Source organism: Pogoniulus pusillus, chromosome 16, assembly GCF_015220805.1.
Source record: "Pogoniulus pusillus isolate bPogPus1 chromosome 16, bPogPus1.pri, whole genome shotgun sequence".
Taxonomy (NCBI): domain Eukaryota; kingdom Metazoa; phylum Chordata; class Aves; order Piciformes; family Lybiidae; genus Pogoniulus; species Pogoniulus pusillus.
Genome location: NC_087279.1, coordinates 13,632,335 through 13,652,622, shown reverse-complemented (window position 1 = coordinate 13,652,622; position 20,288 = coordinate 13,632,335). Strand labels below are relative to the sequence as shown.

General features: G+C 48.7%; 1 protein-coding gene and 1 long non-coding RNA gene across 2 annotated transcripts; one reads left to right on the top strand and one right to left on the bottom strand.

Moving 5' to 3' along the window:
- Positions 1-2,409: 2,409 nt before the first annotated feature.
- Positions 2,410-17,460, bottom strand: RBM5 (RNA binding motif protein 5). Its single transcript, XM_064156613.1, has 24 exons — positions 17,328-17,460; positions 16,765-17,224; positions 16,251-16,406; positions 14,263-14,332; positions 13,703-13,776; positions 11,322-11,405; positions 10,581-10,641; positions 10,361-10,426; positions 10,061-10,221; positions 9,044-9,141; positions 8,417-8,504; positions 8,135-8,212; positions 7,975-8,047; positions 7,384-7,469; positions 6,992-7,070; positions 6,636-6,727; positions 5,970-6,134; positions 5,351-5,497; positions 5,196-5,267; positions 4,580-4,759; positions 4,337-4,411; positions 3,787-3,884; positions 3,578-3,707; positions 2,410-3,067 (listed from the first exon to the last, which is right to left on the bottom strand). Exons 1-24 carry the CDS (start codon positions 17,342-17,344, stop codon positions 2,942-2,944), a joined length of 2,736 nt encoding a protein of 911 aa, XP_064012683.1. The 5' UTR covers positions 17,345-17,460; the 3' UTR covers positions 2,410-2,941.
- LOC135182479 (uncharacterized) lies at positions 16,276-19,557 on the top strand. Its single transcript, XR_010305226.1, has 3 exons — positions 16,276-16,655; positions 18,539-18,618; positions 18,746-19,557. It is a non-coding gene; the product is annotated as an uncharacterized LOC135182479 (long non-coding RNA).
- Positions 19,558-20,288: the final 731 nt, after the last annotated feature.

Here is a 20,288-nt window from a genome sequence, read left to right as displayed (position 1 = left end):
GATGCTGGCAGGAGCCACAGCCTGTCTGGTGCCAAAGCCTTGGAGGTCATCCTGCAACTGGTCCCATGCCTGGGAGAAACCTCAGACTTCAGACCTGCCTTTCATCCTGCTGGCCCTTTAGGGAAAGGACACAAGGTCCCTTTAGATGTCCCCCTTGCTCTCCAGCCAGGGGTCTCCAAGTGCTGTGGGGCTTGGAGACCTAATTCCTCTCCTATCTCCTGTTGCTGCTTAACAGTAGGGTAAACTGAGGCACGGGAGGACTACACTGCAGCTCTGCCTCTCCAAGGACTGCCTCTCCTCCTGTCAGTGCCCTCATTCCAAAGACCTCACTCCAGCACTCTGCTTTTCTATTCTTGGTGGACCTACGTCCATCCCTTTCTGATATTTCAACTGTGGACCACCACACTCCTCAGGGAGCCTGCTTCAGGATCAGGCCATCAGAAGGGGCAGCTCCCCTTATCGTGAGAGAGCACCAGAGGAACAAGTATCCTTAGGAGCTCCCCTTTGCTTAGAAAGGTCCTGCCACATCATTGTGCGCTTCTGCCTCATCCAACAGCTTCTTCCTGCCCTTGCCCCCCGAGGTCAGTCCCTGGGGAATCAGGGACACCACGTCCCTCTGAGGGCAGTGGGCCACAGCACATTCAGTCACGAACAGCCACGTCGCACTGCCTAAATTGGAGGTCCGGGTGCTGGCAAGCACTGGCGCCTCCATGCCCTGCTTCATTGCTGGCATAGGGGCTGCAGGGCATGCCCAGCAGTAGGAGGAGGGGGAGCGGGCTGCAAACCCTGCATACCACTGCTTCTTCCTTTCCTTGGGCACCCAGCAGCAGTGCCCTCACCCAGCAGCTGTCTCCAGAAGCAGACACTGGGGGACCTTATGGCCCGGCTCTGTTCTGCTGGGAAGTAGTGGCTGGGGCTGGCTCAGCTCCTGGCACCGGGGCAACAATTTGCTGCAGAAAAGAGGGAGTGAGTCCGGCAGGAGGCAGAGCTAGGAGAAGGTTGTGCTGTGCCCTCCACAGGCAGGTTCCTCACCTCGTCCCCAGGGCATTGCTCCTCAGCTGGAGGATGCACAGCAAAGGGGATCGATGGGCTGGGAAGAAGCCGAGCTGCAGAAGTGCACTTCATCGACCCACTAAGCCCTCTTGCTCGGAACACAAATCCCCCCTGCTTACAGCCCACAGCAGCAGAGCACTTTGCCGCATCACCAGCCAGGATGCAGGGGAGGCTGGCACAGGGGTGCACCACTGCAGTGCACCAAGCTGCCTTCCCCTGCCATCACACTCCATGGAAACCGAACTGTCTCTTGGGTCATTTCAACCCACTTGACTTCCTCCGTGGATCCAAGGACATGATGCCACATCCTGAGACTCAACCCTCTGCCCAGTCTGTCCCCGAGCCTGACAGACTCCAGATCCTGGATCTGTCTGCTCGTAAGCCCAAGATGTACCCATCCTGGCTCGCCGTCATGCTCGGGGAGCCTTCGCCGTGAAGCGTGTGCGACAGCCGGGACACGCCTGCCACCTGCTGGCACGGCCCATGCTGCACCATTGGTCCCGGCTAGGACACCAGCAGGGGACACGTCCACTCTCCCGCACTCAGGCATGCCAGGCTGCGGCGCCCGAGGCAGAAATTTTCCAACCCCGGGTCACCTCCTGGCAGGCATCCTCAAAAATGAGGCAGTAGCCAGGCCATGTCCTGAGGCCCGGCTGCAGCAAGCAAAACCAAATTCACTCTGCCACCTCCTGAGAGGCAGCCACAAGTCGCCGGTCTCAACCTGCAAGACTTTGCACAAGAGTTGCACCTAAGGTGGTGGAGCCGCTCCTGCTCCATCCTAAACTGTTCCTTTGTCCCCATGGACAAATCTGGACTAGGTCAGAGGTAATGACTACTCCTGGCTCAGCCTCCCTGAGAAAGCTGAGCAAGCCCCACAGCCAGGTGCCTTTCTCTGCTGACCTGGACATAGGATGAAAGAGTGACACCTAAGTACAGGCAGGGGAGAAACTCAACACAACTGAACATGGGGAGAAATCCTCTGGGAGAGGCAGTGGTTCACGAGGTTCCATCCTCCAGCAGCTCAGTGCCTAGGGAGGCTGGAAGCAAGCCTAGGTGGGGCACAGACACCTTGTGCCAGACTCAGGCACCTCCACCAAGTGCCACATAGGCTGTCAACATGCCCCTGCAGGGCACCATTCACTAGACAACCAGTTGCTAACACCCAAAGGCTCTCAAGCAGAATACTTCTGCTGGTCCTCTTCTGCACCTATGACAGGGAGGGACAGAAAGCTGAATCTGTGATGAAGATCCTCAGAATGGTGCAGGGTGGAAACAAGCACGTTAAGTGGAGCACTGCTTGAAGAAGAGACTGCAGAAGTCTCATCAAGGAAGAGGCAGAACCACAGGAAGGACAAATAACATTGGCAACTTACTCTTCATTCACCCACCGAAGAACAGCAATAGGGTAATTTTTGGATGTATTTCTTTTGGAAATGAGCCAAACTGGCAACTAGAATCAAAGTCTTCAAAAAGTCTATACAAAGATGTATCATACAAAATGTACAGCAAAGTTCTCCAAAAAAATAAACCAGACAGACAACACAAGAGGAGAGCGAGATGGTCTGAGACCACGGCGAACAGGTCCTGCCCCTGCTCTGGAGGGCAGAAGCGACATCTGGACAACACGCTCCACACAAAATACATTACACTATGTACAGGACCATTTAGAGACCAGCATCCCCCTTCAGTCTAACCAGGAGCTCTCCAGCATGAAGTTAGGGCAGTTCAAACAACTTGCTCATGGAAGCGTTAACATGCTGAGAGGGAAAACGTCCAGGGGAATGAAATGGTCAACTCTAAACAATAACCAGGATACAGCCAGGCCACCAAGGCTACAGCATTTAACAGTCACTTCTGGCCAAGTGCTTTGTGGGCCAGGTCACGCCCATTACTCCATCTCCGTGAAGCGAGCAAACATGGCTTTCCGCACTGCGTCTTTGTAGGAGTCTGCAGTGGACACACCGTAGGAGCTGCCCTTGGCCCCCAAGCCAGCTCCTCTCATCCGTACTTGGGCCTGCAAGAGAGAGAAGCATCAGCTCTGCAGAAAGAGTCCACACCACCTCTGCCATCACCTTTAAGCTTCACAAGGGTTCCCACAAAGCCACAAGTACTGGCACCATGAGATGATATGACACACATCCCACGCTCACTGGCTTCACACCACTTCAACCACCCCAGCAGCAGGTGAAGCTGCATAGAACACAGCTCCTTACACCTAACCCAGAGCACAGACAGGCCCAGGAAAGCCAACAGCCCAAGCAAGAGAGGGCAGCCCATCCTCTGCTGCACTAGGGCACTGTACAGGTGAAGGCCTGTCTCACAGTGCCACAGAACAGGCCACACAGCCCTGCTGGTTCCATCTCTGTCCCACCTTTTGCATGCAGTGGGAGCAAATGGAAACAGAGGTAGATCTGCTGTAGATGGCAGTTTCTTCAACAAGCAATCTTAAGTAGTGAGCACTTCTGCATTAAGAAAACCCCAAAAGGTACCAAATTTCATCAAGGAAGCATCCATCTTTACTTACCTCAATAGGTGCTGTGATGCCCTGACATTTTCTCCCCAAGCCTGAGCCTTCCCGCCAGCCCATAGCCTGCAGCATCTTGTTGCCTATATTACTGTTGTCAAGGCCATCTTTGGTGGGCTGTTCGTAGTTACTGTAGGAAAAAGAGAGGAGGTTAAGTGAACTGCTGACAGCATGCTGAAGGCAGTGCTGAGGAGCTGTCAGATACATACACTGTGCCAGCGTCATAGACCTTCTTGCGCTTGGGCTCAGGGGGCTCTGGGATGCCGTACTTCTCCCGCCTCTCAGCTGCTCTGTCTCTGTATTTCATCTGCAGGAGGTAACCACATTTACTATGGACTCAGATGCTTCTGTTCACCTTTGAGTTCCGAAAGTAAACTAAGTGAATAGTAAACTATTATGGAAAGCTACCTACTGCAGCTGCAAAACCACAGCTCAGCTAACACCTCAGATCAAGTCCCTCAAACACATGAGAACCTGCTCTAGGGTTGGAACAGCCCATCCACAACACCTGTGCACTAGCTGCTGACTACCAACTGGAAGTTTCTGGTCCAGTCTAGTAGCCATGAGCTGGAGGCAGAACCCTTCCCTGCTAAGCACAAGTGGCATATGGGACACTTCTTTCCATTTTAACAGGACAGCTCCAAACTTTGATGCAAGGAGGGAGTGGTTTACAGGGATTAACTTGAGCAACACGTGTTAGGGTAAGGAGTGCTCAACACATCATCTCTGCTGGTTTTCCATTACCTACTCGATACTGACCTCTCTCTCACGCAGCTCCAAGGCTTCAAGTTCCTGCTCTGAAAGCTTCGATCTCCTATAGATATCCATGTTTTGCTGAAACAAGAGACTTCTATTAACAACATGACATGGTCAACGACTCTTCTAATGTAAGTAACTGACTTCTGGGACAGAAAATTAATGCACCTGCAGGTACTTCTGCTTTGTAACAAACAGTTTTCTGAACAGGTTTGGTTCACACACCAAATTGTGTCAACCAAGTACCTTGTGCAAGTCAGACAGCTGCTGGTGTCGAATTAGCGCATCTTTGTTTGGGAACTGCCTTCTACACAGCAGACAAGCCATCTTCTTCCAGTCAGTCAGCTTCTCCTCCTCATTCTCCATTCTTTCTAGTAAGTCTTCATCATTATCACTGTCACCGCTGTAGGCAGCCACAAGGCCACGCTGGGAAGGAAGGACAGCATTATGGGGAGCACAGCAGTGTCACCAATGTAAAGAACAGCCCAGAAAGGGAGCATAAAGGCTGTTATCTGCTGCACAGGAGGGGTGTAACTCTCCTTACAAAGAATGAAATGCAGCTCAAAAGAACCAAACTACAACACCTGCAAAACATATGGACTAGCCAAGAAATTACTTCAATACGGTGTTTTTAGAAACTTTAAAGCCTCAACTGAGTTCTTGAGGTTAGAAAACATCACAGCTCCTCAATGCATGTCAGCCATCCAGCACACAGCGTTGCACCAGACCACTGTGACCATCAAAGCCTTTTACAAATGAGGCTGTGCAAATATGGGCTGGAAGGCAAGCATCTGCCAGACCTCCTCTAAAACTTTTTACCAGTAGCTTCTGGGAATACCTCTGTCAGGTATCTCATACTCACCTTCAGTGGATTTTCATCATCTCCATTTTTCATCACCTCTGGCAAAATCTGCTGTCTCTCAGAGAGAGCTCCCTGGATAAGACAAGAATGCCATGAGCCCAAAACGCTGCCACACTCCATCACATCCCACTGTGCTCTGCTGCCAGCACCTTCACCTTTTTCTCAAAGAGGGCAAAGCCTGCATCTGCAGCTGCTGACTCTTTCCGCTCCTCTTCCCTGGTGCTCAGTGGCTGGAAGCTGTTCTTGAAGTTCTCCTTCTGCTTGTTCAAACTCTTTGCCCAGCGCTCCATGTCTTTAGCAATCTGAAAAGCAGAGCAGTTTGCTCAGACAGCTCTCCTCCCAGCTATCAATCTCCTATGACACTGCTTCAATCTCACACAGTTTCCAGCACAAGTCAACCCACCACCTTTTATTTTTAAATCACAGGACACTGGATGTAGTGCAGCTGTTTCCCTGTGTACAGCGTTCAAAGACACCGCAGCTTGTTTCTCTTTATGTATGAGCCCTTCTTATCAATCTAATCCTCCGAGTGACGGCTCAGCTATACTCCCACTGCTTCTGGCACAATTCCCTGTGCATTCCTCCCATGCAGAGCTTATTTCTGCACTGAAGTCTTGCCAACTAGCCCCCCTCTCCACAGCACTCTACAATACCTGCTGAACTGTAGGCATTCGCCCCACCATATAACCTAGAATTTCTGCTGCTGTGAAAGAGAACTATATCCTAATTGACAGAACATTTCAGCCCAATTATGATCTCATTTTGTCTTTTTACCTGTTGAGCTGTTTTACTCTTAGGCTTCTCTTTTTTCTCCTTCACTTCTTTGGTAGTGGTTGTGGTAGCTGTTTGCTGGTACGTGACACCTTCTGCAGCAGGCATGTAGGTCTCCTTCTCGCCATCCCAGTAAAGGTACTGCTGGGTTAAGGCATTGTAGTAATACTGCCAGAGAGAGAGAGTCAGATGGGTAAACACCTCATACAAGCCAAGCATCCAAAGGAGAACCCAAGCAAGCTGATTCAGACTAGTGCATCAAATGGAAAGGCATCTGCAGAGTCCAAACAAGTTCTGCAGACTCCACAATGGAGTCAGAAGGCAAATGGCTGAAGCCTTGTTCCCACAGGTGTTCTGCCTAACAGCACCTTTTGCCTCTCCTGAGAGAGGACTCACCAGAGCCCAGAACCAAGTGCGCTTTTCTGGGCAATCCACACAAAATAGCTCAGAGTGTCTGTGACACGTGAATCCTGTATGGGCCAAACTGGGAGGAAAATAAATGGGGAGAAAAATGAAGGGCTGTACCAGAGAGACGTTCCAGCCATAGGCACGCTGCTGAGAATTACTGGTTACACTTGGTGTTTTGTGCACCTTAGTTTCACTCACATGATGAGAAATGGAACTAATGGACCTTAACAGTTAAGACAGGTGGGAAGAGCTTGTGTTTACCTGGGAATTAGGATCATAGTAGAGCCCTGTTACAGGATCATAATAATATCCTGAAGATTCATCATATTGGTAGGTGGAAGTGTCAGGGACAGCTGTAAAAAAATTAAAGTGTGGGACATGGTCGTTCCAGTCGAATTCAGACAGGTATCTTTCTACAGTTCAGGTAAAACTCCAAGACTATTAACAACCATGATGGCAGACATGCCTGTAAAGGGCTCTTCATCACCCAAGCAGAATGCACTCTCCAGGGACAGCTTCACCTTTGACATATGACTGAGCACTCAGCCAAAACCAAGCCGCCTCTTCTACACAGTGACAGGCATCTATAGCCCCAGGAACAAACTCTGATCGCTTACCGTACTTGGTTCCAGGGACTACACCAGTTGGGGGAGCTGTCTGCGCCTGAGTGCTAGTGGTAGGTTGCGCTGACTGTGTCTGAAAAACAGTCCAAACCCAGGAACCTCCATTAGAAATTTGTCACTGAAGCACAAGAAACAAGGGTAGTGAGGCCAAGGCATGACCAGCCAACCCCACATGTACAACAACTATCTCCTCTTCACCAGTACACCTCTAATGAGCAAAGATACCACAGGCATGGCAGATGATTTGTGACCAGCACTATGATTAACTCACGGTCACTAAGCAGCTCTGCTGTACCACCCACTTTACAGGACAAAGGCAACAGTGAAGTCAGATATCTCACATAACCCTGGCCTTGAAATCAAAGCATAATTAGTGCTGCAATTACCGGTGAGTCGGGCGAGTTTGTCTGTTGATTATATAACTGAGGACTCTGGGACACAACTGCAGCTGTGGTGGTAGTGACTGGAGCTCCTGCCAAAACAGCAATAAATGGATAAGCCAACCAGTTTGTAAAGCAGTACTTCATCCTAGGGCTAAAATGACTTTGTTTACAGTTTCAGCTCCTAATTCCAGCTCCAGCAGCCAAACAAGGCAATAAATGCTCAAAAGGAGACACACACAGTGGGTATTTTCTACCCAGACAAGGAATTGTTTCCTTTTCAGGAGGAAATATTCTGCTCCCAAAGTCAGCAATTCCTGGCTTCTGACAGCTGCTAGAGCTGCTTACAGAGTTCTCAGGAGTTCAAGGCTTTTGTCAATAGCCTCAAACAGGCTGCTCTCTTGTCTCGCAGACTGGAGGTCCCAGTGGAACAAATTTGCTACAGTTCTCCAGTAACACATACTCATTTGACATCCCAAGAACAAAAGGAGCCAAACCTCCCCCTACTCAAGTAGCAGAAAAAGGCTGAAGTGTGACACCACTACTACAAAATTATCATTATGAACAACAGCATCTGCCTCTTGTCACAAGTACTACCTGATATGGTAGCTGTGTCTGTGTCCAACACTCCTCCTTGATTTTGGTAGTACTGCTGATAATCCTGGGAGTACTACAAAGAGAAACAAATGACCACAGAAGATAAGCTGATGCCAAATTACAACCACCCACCAGCTACAGCACAACCACCACCACTAACCTGAGCGTACTGTGTGTAGCCATCCTGTCCTGACTGGAGGTAGCTGTAGTCAAGGGTACTGCCTTCTCCAGCTTGTGGCTGAAATATGAGCAGTTATTTTTTGTCAGGGACAGTTAAGTTACTGCATTTACAAATTCAACACTGCTTAGGATCCAGCCTGTCAGGTCAAATCTGTCACAGCTGCTTTGGTCAGCTCAAGTAAGCGGGCAGCAGTGAAACTGTATGCATTACGTTTTCATTTCCAGGAAAGCAGGAGCATGGGCAAGAGCTTCCAAATCATACCTGAGTGGATGACCACTGAGCTGCAGCGATGGCTGTACTTGCCACAGAGAAGGCGCTGACTCTGTTACCATCTGGGAGAAGCAAGTCTCTGTAACCACAAAAATCATACCTCTGAGAAAATGCTGCTCTTTTCTGAAGCATCTCCCTATGCCAGCAGGAAGACTCTGCCCTTACACGCATATTTCTTGGCAGTTAAGAGAACACTCAAACTGCAACGAATGAGCCAAAGCACTGCTTAGCACGTGAAGGAGCTTTAGGTTCATTGTTGAAGTCAGAAAGGAGTCACCAAAACTTCAAGGAAACAAGCATGCTATGTACACAAGCAGTTACAATGTGACCTTTAGAGGACTACAAATAGAATCACAAAACGGTTTAGGTTGAAAGGGACGTCAATTATCATCTAGTTCCAAACTCTCGCCATAGGCAGGGAGACCTGTATTGGGCAGTAGTAAACTGCTCACTCTCCTCACACACAGTGCAGAGCAGGATGCATGGAACACAAAACACTTAAAGAAAGCTAAACTTTGGGGTGACTAATCTTAATAGCCTAGGTGACAATGACAGATCTCTATTATAAATAGGAGAGGAGATAAAAATGAGAAAAATCAACTGCTATTCACAACTCACTTTCTGGCACTCTTTGCAAAGTCAACACCAATTGTTTTGCCATCAATTTTTAACGGTGGCTGAAGACTTTGTAAAATCTGCAGCAGTTGAGAGGCATCCTACAACAACAAAAATACTCATTATTATGAAAGGCAGGTTCCTGAAGTGGATTCAGAAGTTCCAAAAGCTCCAGCCTTTTACACACAGCCTCTGAAAGCAGCTACAGCTGCAAGAACACTTCCATCTCCTCCTACCATAAGCAGGGAGAAGAATACAGCAAGACTGACCACAGCCCACATGCAAGCAATGCTCTTTTCTCTAAGCCACTGAATATTAAACATCTTCCAAAAACTTAGGTTTATAAAGGTGTTTACCCCAAACTACCCCAGAAGGGTGGCCAGCAGGAAGTGAGACTGAGGCACTTTCTATCCAAACTGTTATTCTCTGCCTAAAGAAGGTCCAAAACCATCATGCTACTCATCAAGTTCAATATATGCAGGAAGAGAGATTCTACCACTCTTCAGTAACCTCACACTAGTATCTGGCAGTTAAGAGGTTTTCCACGTACCTCACTGCAAATTCCCATGTTTCAATTAACAGCTGTTGCCTACTGTCCTGTGCAGTCATGACTAACAACTTTGCTGCTGCTGCTGCTGCTACATCCTCCCACCGTCTGCTGCAGAAAGCAGCAAGATCCTCTTTCTCAAGGTGGAATGTGCCAAATTATGTGGCACCTTCTCCATTTTATATGCCCCAGCCCTTAATTTTTGTAATTGTAATACAATCCCAGACTGGTATTCTTGTGATGTGAATGCAAAACCAGCCATCAATCCAAAACAACACACTGCTACAATGTGCTCCCAATATTCTACCAACATTTTACAAACTGCAGCTCCTAATGAAAAGTTCTGACACAGATGTCAATTAACCCTTGGTGAATTAGGGTGGCCCTTCAGAGAGCTCCAAGGCTCTAAATGCTTCAGCTACAGAACAACATTAAGAAGCTGTTTCTCTCCAGCACATCAGTAAAGCCCTCACCATGGCAGAAGACAGCTGCACAAACGCAAAGCCTCTATTTTGCTGAGTCTGCTTGTCTTTGATAAGACGAATATTATTGACTGCCAGAGATGCATACGGAGACAAGGCAGTCATGATGGATTCCACTACTGTGTGAGGAGCAATGTTTCGCAGAATGATGGCTGAGGAGAAAAGAAAAGTACGATGTTAGCTGCGCACGTAACAGCTTCCTGAAGTACTTCTGGGTAGTCCCAAGGTACAAGAAGGATTTTAGTACCTGTATTTGTTTTTCATATCACAGAGTTAAGTCAGAAAACTTACTATCACAGTAATAATCCACAGACTGAACGGCTTCTGCTGCTCCAGGTGGTACTTCCTGTTCTGAATCTAGGTAAGAAGGAAATACTCTAGTCACAACATGACTCAGGACCCAAACTCTGCAATTCACAAGCCAGTCCAGACCCTACTGTGGGTTTTTTTCCTACACAGGACAAAACATCTCCATCAAAAATCAAAGACAGTCAAAAAGAGCATAACATACCAAATTTGTCTGCTCCGCAGCGGAAGCATTTTAGCCTCCTTCTGAAGTTGTAAAGGCAGCACTGTGAGGAATGACAGAAACCAGGTAAGAAGTTGGTAATCTGAAAATGCTGGTATTTCATACAAAACCAAACATCAGACACTTGCATAAAGTAACACAACAAATCTAAACTTACCAAAATAATTTGAAAGCAGCTAAAGTCACCTACCACATCTGCTTTACAGAACATCTTAACTACTTTTCCCCTAACCTTCCTGACTTACTTATTTTAGATGTGTGGTCTTCAACTTAAAATCCCAGGCACAGTAACTACTTGAAAAAACAGTGTTCAAGTGAAAGACAGGCTGGAAAACAAGCTATCTTCATGGGCTAAAGACTGTAGTTAAAGCTTGATAGCACAGCCTGGCCTTTGCCTAATTATACTATCTCCACTTACTGGGGGCAAACAAGCACACAGCAGTGTGCTCTAGACTAGGAGCAATACAACAGTACATTAGTTATCATTTACCAATTTCATATTCTAGTATGGCTCACTGCTCCAGCTCTGTGCCTTCTGGGACAATATCTGTGTTTGCCACCAGAGCTGCAAGACCTTTCCACTTCCCATGCCTTATTCCTGTCATACGGACATAAAGCAATGTAAGCAACGCTGAACCGTGTTACCACCTCGTCCAAACTAGTCAGCTGGTGAAGAGCACTGAAGCCAAGGCAAACACCTTTTGATAAAAACATGCACTATACCTTGTTGCAAAGCCAGTCCTCAAATTTAGGTCTGGGGTTGCTGTAGTGCATCGCAATCTGCTTCCCTTGAATCACCAGCTTTTTCTGCAAAAAAAGTGGTTTAAATTATTCCTGTATCAAGGCATGCATGTCCATTTTCCCGTGGCAGAGCACCCTTCGGAGGAATCAGTGCTTCTGAATTACAAGTACAACATATGGGGAGGATGTGGAGGACAACCACCGCCACCTACACCCTTCCCATCCAATCCTGCAGAGAGGAGGACGAGGGCAGTAAGAGAATGGGATGTGGAGCAAAGATAAACGGAATCAGGGAGTGTTGAAAAAAGCTGCCAAACACTAAACGCTGACATGGAACCAGGAAGTGTCTCGAAGGAGACAAAGTCCTAACCAGCTGCGTTCAGGATTAATGCATTTCTAGGAGTCTCTTTGGCCCCACATTTCTATTCACTTCTGGTATAGCACTGAGCAACTTTTTATTTAAACGTGTCCTTAGGTGAACGCTTCGCTTCTTCCCCTACTCCAAATACCCCAGACATTTTAACATTTGGATTATTTTTCCAAGCACTTTCTTCAGAAGCACCCCCTTGAAAATAAATTAAAACTCTTCCCAAAGGGAACCTGCTCAGACTTCTTGAAGGCTGGATTACAAGTGCCATCAACTGAAATGTAACTCAAGAGTAGTTTCCTTTGACTAATGCATCCGTTCAATTGGAAGCCTGCTAGAGAGGTTTGTGTTCTTCGTTCAGGCAGGAGCTCTCCAAAATGAGTAACTAGACTGCAAGTGAAGCTTCTCCAGGTGTAGGAAAAGTTCATAATGCTTTCAGCACATCCTCTCACTCTGACTTTAGAGGAGTTAAGATTTTAATTTGAGAAGCCTTGATTCTTGGCCTGGCTTTGCCAAGCATGGGTATGCAGAATGCCCTTTCAAAACATGGCCAACACACTTCAAACACTGGAAGTACATCTGAAGAGGCATCTATTAGAGGCCAAACCCCAGGTAATTTAACAAAAGACCTATTTTTGTATCGCGTTGGTTTACTGCAGAGGTACCACAGAAGTGCCAGGACCGGTGGCTTTTCTGCTAAGAGGGTCTGTAACAGATCTAAGCATGTAGCATGAACAAGGCTCTCACATTCTGCACAACTAAAGAGGGCAAAGCCATTTTCTCCTACCGGAAGGAGGGAGGGTGAGAGGGCCCAGCACTCAATGGATATGCACACATAGTAACAAAGCTGCTGGCACAGTTGCAATGCATCATTTTTTTCATCTAACAGCAACCGGGCTGCTGGGGAGAGGCTAAGTTTTCCCTACTACTAGGGTGGCTGGTTACTGGAGTGAATTTGAGTATGTTTCAATACATTATGCATCTGTACAGCTTTGTATATATTAAAATTATCTTTCTAAAAACATGCTTAGCATTCATTTACTAGTATCTTTCTGCTGCATCCACCAGCCCTACTGAGCAGCATGTCAGCAAGAGAGAATTTAAGGCTGCTCTCTGGCTGGGGAACCTGCCCGTGGTATGGGACATGCAGCATAAGGCACATGACAACTTCCATCTGCTGGAATTGCCTGCATAAGAAACCCATGATGGTGTCATTTCTTTAAGTGTAACACCAACAAAACAGCATTTCTCATGCTGCCCAGGATCTCCACAGCAGTTGTGAAAAACTGAAAAGTACAATACACTTTGCTCACTTTGAGGGTATTTTTAAGCTCTGTTGTCGAAACAGACAATGAATATTCAAAAAGGAGCAAAAGCAAGTAGAACTGTTTGCAGTGCATCAGGAAAATCTAACTGGCAAAGACACTGGAGGACTCATCACATTTTGGCTCCTTATCAAGTCATGATCTTGGAAAAGCCAAAATACACTGTACATCATATGCAGGAGCTCTACTCCACTGCATCTACAAGGAACACACACTTTTCCTCCAGAAGAGCCAGTTCACAGTCTTAAACTGGGGGAACACACTATAGCCATGGAACATTTTCAGAGTTAGTATCAATGCAAGGCACGGTTCTGGTGCTTTCTCTGGCAACAGAGAAATAAATACCAGGTGGAAATAAGCTGGGATTTTCCAAGGACTACTAGCTAAACCTTTATGAACCAGACAACGAAACTGAAGCCAAGTAATTTAAAACATCAGCACATTTTACCAGGGAGTACTCAGTACAGCCAATCTTCTCTCCTAATTTTTCCTGGTATTTTGTCCTACTGTTAGAAATTTTAATATATACAAAGCTTTCATACTTTTAAATCAGTTATGGAACAAACCACTCCTTCCACCTTTGTTTTTTTTTCTCTCTTTTTTTTTTTTTTTTTTAACTGTACAGACTTGTTCCATTTTCAGGAATATCTAGACTTGGTGAGTGAAGCAACCTGATTGGCTTCCATCCAGCTGGTAGCATCTTGAAAGTGATAAAACTCCACGAAGGCGAAACCACGGCTTACACCTAGAGACAGCATTCAGATATAGACGGGATACTTGTGTTAGTCAGTTCCTTTAAAACAGGTGAATCTCTCTCCAACTGCTTCATTACTTCATGACAAAGCAGCTTTACAAATGCGACGTCAACTGCTGGGATCGGTATTTTGCTCGGTATTTTGCCATGGCAAGGAACCAAGCTCCCTTAACTGGCTACATTTCACTCCATTTGAATCCATGTTTAAAGGTAACCATGCAACAGACTATAAACTACAAAAAAATGGGTTTACACTAGTATTACTTACCAATACCTGTTAACAAAAACCCCTGTAGACAGACTTCTTTTAACATGTTGACCAGCTATCTATAAGTCTTCCAAAAAGCCACATTCCTTAGCCATGGCAAACCTTTTATTTTTTTATTGCATGTGCTTGCAGTTTGGGGACAACTCTGGATACACTTTTGGGCTGGGGAAAAGGAAGCTGATGTCAAAAACTGTATTGAGAGCTCTCACCTGTCTTTCGTTTCATCAGCCTCACGTCTGCAGGCTGAGGACCTTCAAAGGACTCAATAAGCTCGCGAATCTGTGTGTGATTTTAATCAATAGAGTTAAATTTCCACATTTTGGCAATCAGGACAATCACAGAAACATAGGTACATAAAAACATGACATTCTCAACACTATCTCAAAGAAAAATCTTTACAGAGACTCCAAGAAACTGATGAGCACCAGAGAACCCACAAGCCTTTGCTGTGTTTCTAAACCAACTGCCATCTTCACTTAGGCCACAGAGACATGCAGAAGTCAAATTCCCACAAACTTGTGTTCGAAGGTTATTAGTGCAAGATTCAGCAAATACTGTGCTTGCTCCAAGTCTCTATTTATAAATACCCCTGGCTCCTAGCAAAGAAAGAACAACACTATGCAGTGAGGCTTCCATGATGTATGTATTATCTCATATTAAAGTTCTCATTATCATACCAGTTCCTCTTCCAGTTTTTGCAGATAAAGTAGATTTGTGAAGAACATGACAGAAAAAGCCAGAGACATTGGTTCTCCAGCTGTGGCATACTACATAGTAGTTACAGCACACTGTGCCATGTGTGGCAAAAGTGTGGCATACTACACAGTGATTTACCACATAAATTACTGTGGAGGCACATGTAGGGAAAAAAAAGGAACAAGAGGAAGTTTTTCAGCAGCTATTAGGAATTCACAGTACATTCCATAGAATAGGGCTACTCGGGAGACTCAAAAGTGATCTGAAACTGCCTGCTTACAGGTAGGTGAAATTTTTTTCACGAAAAATGTAAAAAAACAAACTGAAAAAAAGAAGTGATAAAGTAATGGTAAATTAAGAATCAGTAGTTCCAAAATGCACCATCTACAATCTGAAGATGGCTCCAGAACTAAACTGTCTCATGTATTACACTAGTTATTTGTGCACGTGCAGAACTGCAACACCAATAGAACAGAAAAAAAGAACCGCTTTGAAAGATTCCATGTAATCTCAGATTGGCTTGTATCATTTGGACAGAGAAGTCTACAGTTTACCAAACACTTATATAAATATTAGACCAACACACAGTAACGAAAAAAAACACTCGAGATTAGGATAGTGAATAATCAAGGTCAAAGAAAAAATCCACTGCAGAAATGCTGCAGAAGGATTCACTGTGTAAGCAAGCAGTCAACGTACAAAAAACCTTGGAGGTAGACACAGAATCTGCCTGGAAATAAACTGTAATAGCCCAGAATTTAGATAGTTCCCACTCACTCATCAAACAATGGTCATAGGCTTTTATCTTTTCCTTCCATCAAGTCACAAAGAAACGTCAAAATAATGAAAAATAAGAAAGCTCATCAGCCTCAACATCTTTTTATTAAAAAAGTTCAATAACCGTGTACCAAGCTCATCTATACTTGCTCCTTAAGTTTCGCAGCAGCCATTTTAAAACCTTCACAGCTGTATCCACACAAAGCAACTTTGTGCAGAACTGTACTCAACTGAGGCGCTTGGGAATTGTGCTTAAGCCCATCGAACAGTCAAAACTTCGGACCTCAATAAAAACCTGGAAAAATCCAAGTACCTATTCTGTCTCTTTCTCCATCGCCTCTCCCGAGGGAGGGGAGAAAGGGAGAGGGGAGGAGCAAGAAGAAAAAAAATCTGCCTCTTCCCTCCTATACAGAAATAGAGCAGAGCAGGTACTTTAAAAATCCGCTCCTAGGGAAAGCAGCCAAACGTGTTAAAGACAGACTGCTCACAAATCCTTGCGTCTTAAAGAAACTGGTTAACATTCAAGTGACCTCTGCTACTTAACAGTAGCTGTTTAGATCATTTTGGGATTCAAAATGGCAGCGCGACCAACGCGTTAGAGAAGCGGCCACCATGATGCAGCTTTACACAAAATGGCAGCAGCAGCCACCGCGCAGACCTGCCAGCGCAAAGCTGCAGACGTCCCACAGTGCAAGAAAAGCAAAGTCCTCTCCTGGTTACTTACATCGTTTTCTGTAACTGTGATGGGAAGGCCACGTAACATGATGGTTTTGCTTTCTTTCTCATCGTTAATGTCGTTCCTGTAGTCGTGCTCTCCATAGTCGCCATCAGAATGGTAGCCATCTTCTGATTTGTCACTGTTCCTGCGCTCCCGCTCCCTCTGAGAATCCAGCACCCAGAATTAACTACCGCAATTTATAGCAGCCGGCCCCCGCAAAACCAGCGAAAACAAAGCAAAACCAAACCCACCGAATGCCCGTACGACCATCCTCCTCGGGTTTGAGCCTGACGCCCTCGGGCTAAACACCAAGCTCAAATTTCCCCTCTCATCTTCACTCAAGAAAACCCCCGGGATGTCAACCCTGGCACCGTGCACTGCGGTACCCCGGTCCCAGGACCCCAGGCTGTGGTGAGCCAAACAGCGCCCGCCGTGGCCCCTTCCCTCCCCCCCGGAGCGGCCAGAGCGGACTCGTGACGCAGAGCCCAGGGCTCCGGCCCGGCTCGTCTGCCCCACTCACCTCAGGGCTATCGTAATCGCGGCTATCGTAGTCTCTATCATAGTCTCGGCTGTCGTAGTCTCGGCTGTCGCGACTATCGTAGTCTCGGCAATCTCGGCTATCGTAGTCCCGACAATCGTAGTCTCGGCTGTCCCGGCTGTCATAGTCTCGGCAATCCCGGCTGTCGTAGTCCCGGCAATCCCGGCTGTCGCGACTGTCGTAGTCTCGGCAGTCCCGGCTGTCGCGACTGTCGTAGTCCCGGCTGTCGTAGTCCCGGCAGTCTCGGCCATCGCGGCTGTCATAATCTCGGCTGTCGTAGTCGCGGCTATCGTAGTCGCGGTAATCATCGTAGCGGTCACCGCGGCGCTCCTCACTAGACCTCTTATAGTCATCTCTGCGCCGGCTCCGAGATTCCCGCTCATCACGGTCCTCTCTCTCCACGATGGAGCCGTAGCGACCGCTCCGCTCCGTCCTGCTTACGCTGCGTGACACACGGGGCCGAGCTCAGACCGAGATGAACGCGCAACTATCCCTTCCCTCTCTCCATCCCACCCCTCTCCCTCAGCCCTTACACCCACGCTCACCGCTTGTCCGAGCCCATGTCGCCGTCGCAATTCGCAAGCGCAGAGTGCAGCGATAAACGCCACCCCGGGGCGCCGAACACACACACGCCACCTCACTGCCTCGCCACAAAATGGCGCCGAGATGACTGCCCGTCTTCTACCCAGCGCACACCGCGCCGGCCGCCTGGAAGCTTCGAGTGCGGCGCAGGCGCAGCGGCGGCAGCCACCGCGGAGCACGCCGGGAGTTGTAGTGCGGGCCCGGGCAGCGCAGGCAGGGCGCAGCTGGAGCCGCTTCCCGGCCGGGGCTCTCCGCACTCCCTCCTGCTGGATGGCAGAGAGAACCCCTCGGCACCCTGCCCTTAGTCCAGCCTCTTCAGGAGGGGTGTGGGGTGCGGGCAGGGGCTGCCCAACCTGTGCTAATGCCCCTTGCCCAGGCATACCAGGATCCCCTTCCCGTGCCACCGGTGCCCTGGCTGTAAGCAAGTGCTGAGGAACTCTCCCAGGATCTAGGCAGAGGGCTTGACTCTTGTTCTCACCTGCTCCCCAACCCTGTCCTGCTCTGCTTGGGCAATGCTCGGACAGGATGAGAGCACACTGAATGCCATCGTAGGCTTCATCAGGTGCAGACCAGAGGTATCTGTGCCCACTTCTGTGAGGCTGTGCCCATGTCTCCCAGCCAGTCCAAAGCTTGAAGATGCTGGGGCAGTGCTGGGCACGCCACTGGCAGTCTCTCCACACTGACACTGTCTGTCTTTCTGTCCCTCACTGGCTGGCAGCAAGAGGGCCAGAAGCTCGTCTTTATGGCCTCCCTCTGCACCTTCTGCGTGGGGTCCACCCTACAAGGAGTGTTGTTCTCCCAGGAGGTGATGATGGCCATTGAGGTGAAGGGCCGGTCAGGCTGAAGTAGGGGCAGAGTCCTGGGGCTAGGAGAGGGCTGCAGATGAACAGCTGGGCATGGATGAGTGCTGTTTCAGGTCTTCATCCTTGGAGATGCTCCAATGACATCTAGGTGGCCCTGCTGGAGATGGGGCTTGGACCCAACAATGTCTGCAGGTCCTTCAGCTAGTCTGTGGCTCTTTGGTTGGCATAGCCCTCCCTACCATGGGGTGGGTCTGAGTCTGACACCACCGCGTGCTAGGTGGGGGCACCTGGGCTCTGACAGTCCAGCAGGCTCTTGCTGGGTGAAGGACACTGTCCTGTTCTAACCTGTCCCATCTTGCTGTGCTTCCCAGATGATGTTGCAAGAGAAGCCTATTGACTGCCTGGACACCACAGTGCAGCAGCAAGTCATGCTGGCCATCACCAGCATGAGGTATGTGCTTCAGTCCCCAGCCTGTTCTCCCCACCGTGCCAGGCAGCCCTCACTGCACCCTAGGTCTCGCACTGTGGGGTCTACCCGCTCCTTGCTGAGTCTGAAGAGCACCTTTGTGTCCCTGCAGTAGAGCTGGACTGCTTCAGCACAACAAGGACAGCATCCTGGAAGCCTGTTTCAAGAGTGTCTTCAGCTTGCCTGCCTCCACAGCACAGCCAGGGCTTTGTGGCTTTCCTCTACTCCAAGGTGTGCCATGGGGGGAAACATTAGGACCTTTTCTGCCCCAAGCCCCCTTTCTGGACACCATAGGGCCATGGCTGACCATCACAGACTTCCAGGGCTGTTCCCACGAATTTTTATTGCTTGCAGACCCTGGCTGGTCTCTGTGGCGATCTGCAGAGCATCTCAAGGGTCTGGCCTTGGTACAGGGTCTCCACAGGCAGTGACCATCTGGGCTTGGTTGGACCCAGCAGAGCACCCTGCCACAGCTCCCACTCTGTGTTTCAGATACTGGAGTGCTCTGACTGCGAGGACGAGCTGGACTGTGTCTGGTAGTGGGGTTGGAAGGCTTGGGTGGCAGTGTCCTGCCCTCACGTGGCAGAATCCTTCTGACCCCCGATAAACCAGCTCCAAGCATCCACAACAAAACCAAACCAAACAAACCCAAAATGTTTCCATCCGTGTCCCTATTTTTCAGCCTTTCCCACATTTTTAATGAAGAAAAAAAAAAACAAAAAACCACTTCCACTGAAGATTCACTTCCAGTCAGTGTGGAAACAGGATCACAAAATCACAGAAACATCCAGGCTGGTAAAGCCCCTCAGGATCAACAAGCCCAACCTATAACCCTACTCAACGAGACTCAGCGGGCTGCCTCAGGTCAGCTTTGTGGCGGCAGAGCGGCCGTATTGTATAGAATGGAGTCTGAATTGCTCAAGAGCTGCTGAAAACTTCCTTTTGACCCGGTGCCGGCGTTAAAATCTCGTGGAATCGTTTCTTCTTCCGACGCCTCCGCACTCGTTTCCGCAGCCTCCGGCAGCGCCGAGCGCCACCGCGGGGCGCTGGACGCCTGCGCAGCCCCGCACCGCCTCGCCACCAGATGGCGCACGTCAGAGCGGGTGAGCGGGGGCAGGGGAGGAGGAAGAGCCCCGGCGCAGAGCTGCTGCCTGGCCCGGTGAGGTGAGCTGGGCTCCCGGCGTGTCTCTGTGTGCATGTGGCTAGGGAGCAGCACGCACCGGCCCAGGTGCGTGTCCCCTGGCTCCCTCCCGGCCCAGGGCATCATGGGGGGCAGCAATGTGCAGTTCGTGTCGGTTCAGAGGGTTGTCAGTTTTGTCACTTCACCTCTGCTGCTTTGCTTCTGCAGTCGGTCGTGACACAAGGACAGATGGCAGCATGGCTGAACATAGAGCTGCAGAAGGGACCCAGCTTTGGCCAAAGTAGCAGCCGCTGCCCTAGGACACTGCAAGCTGGAACGTCTCTTTCCAAAGTTTAACTGGATAAACCTTAGCTACAAAGGCGCCCAGAGCGAGGCAAGACAACTGCTCTTGCCAGTAGTCCTGGGCAATACTTGCCCAAGGCTTCGTCTTTGCCACAAACCATCTGCACCTTTGCTGATGGAGGCTGTGGAACAGAGGACAAGCCCAAGCCAAAACCGAAGCTAAAGCTCCTCC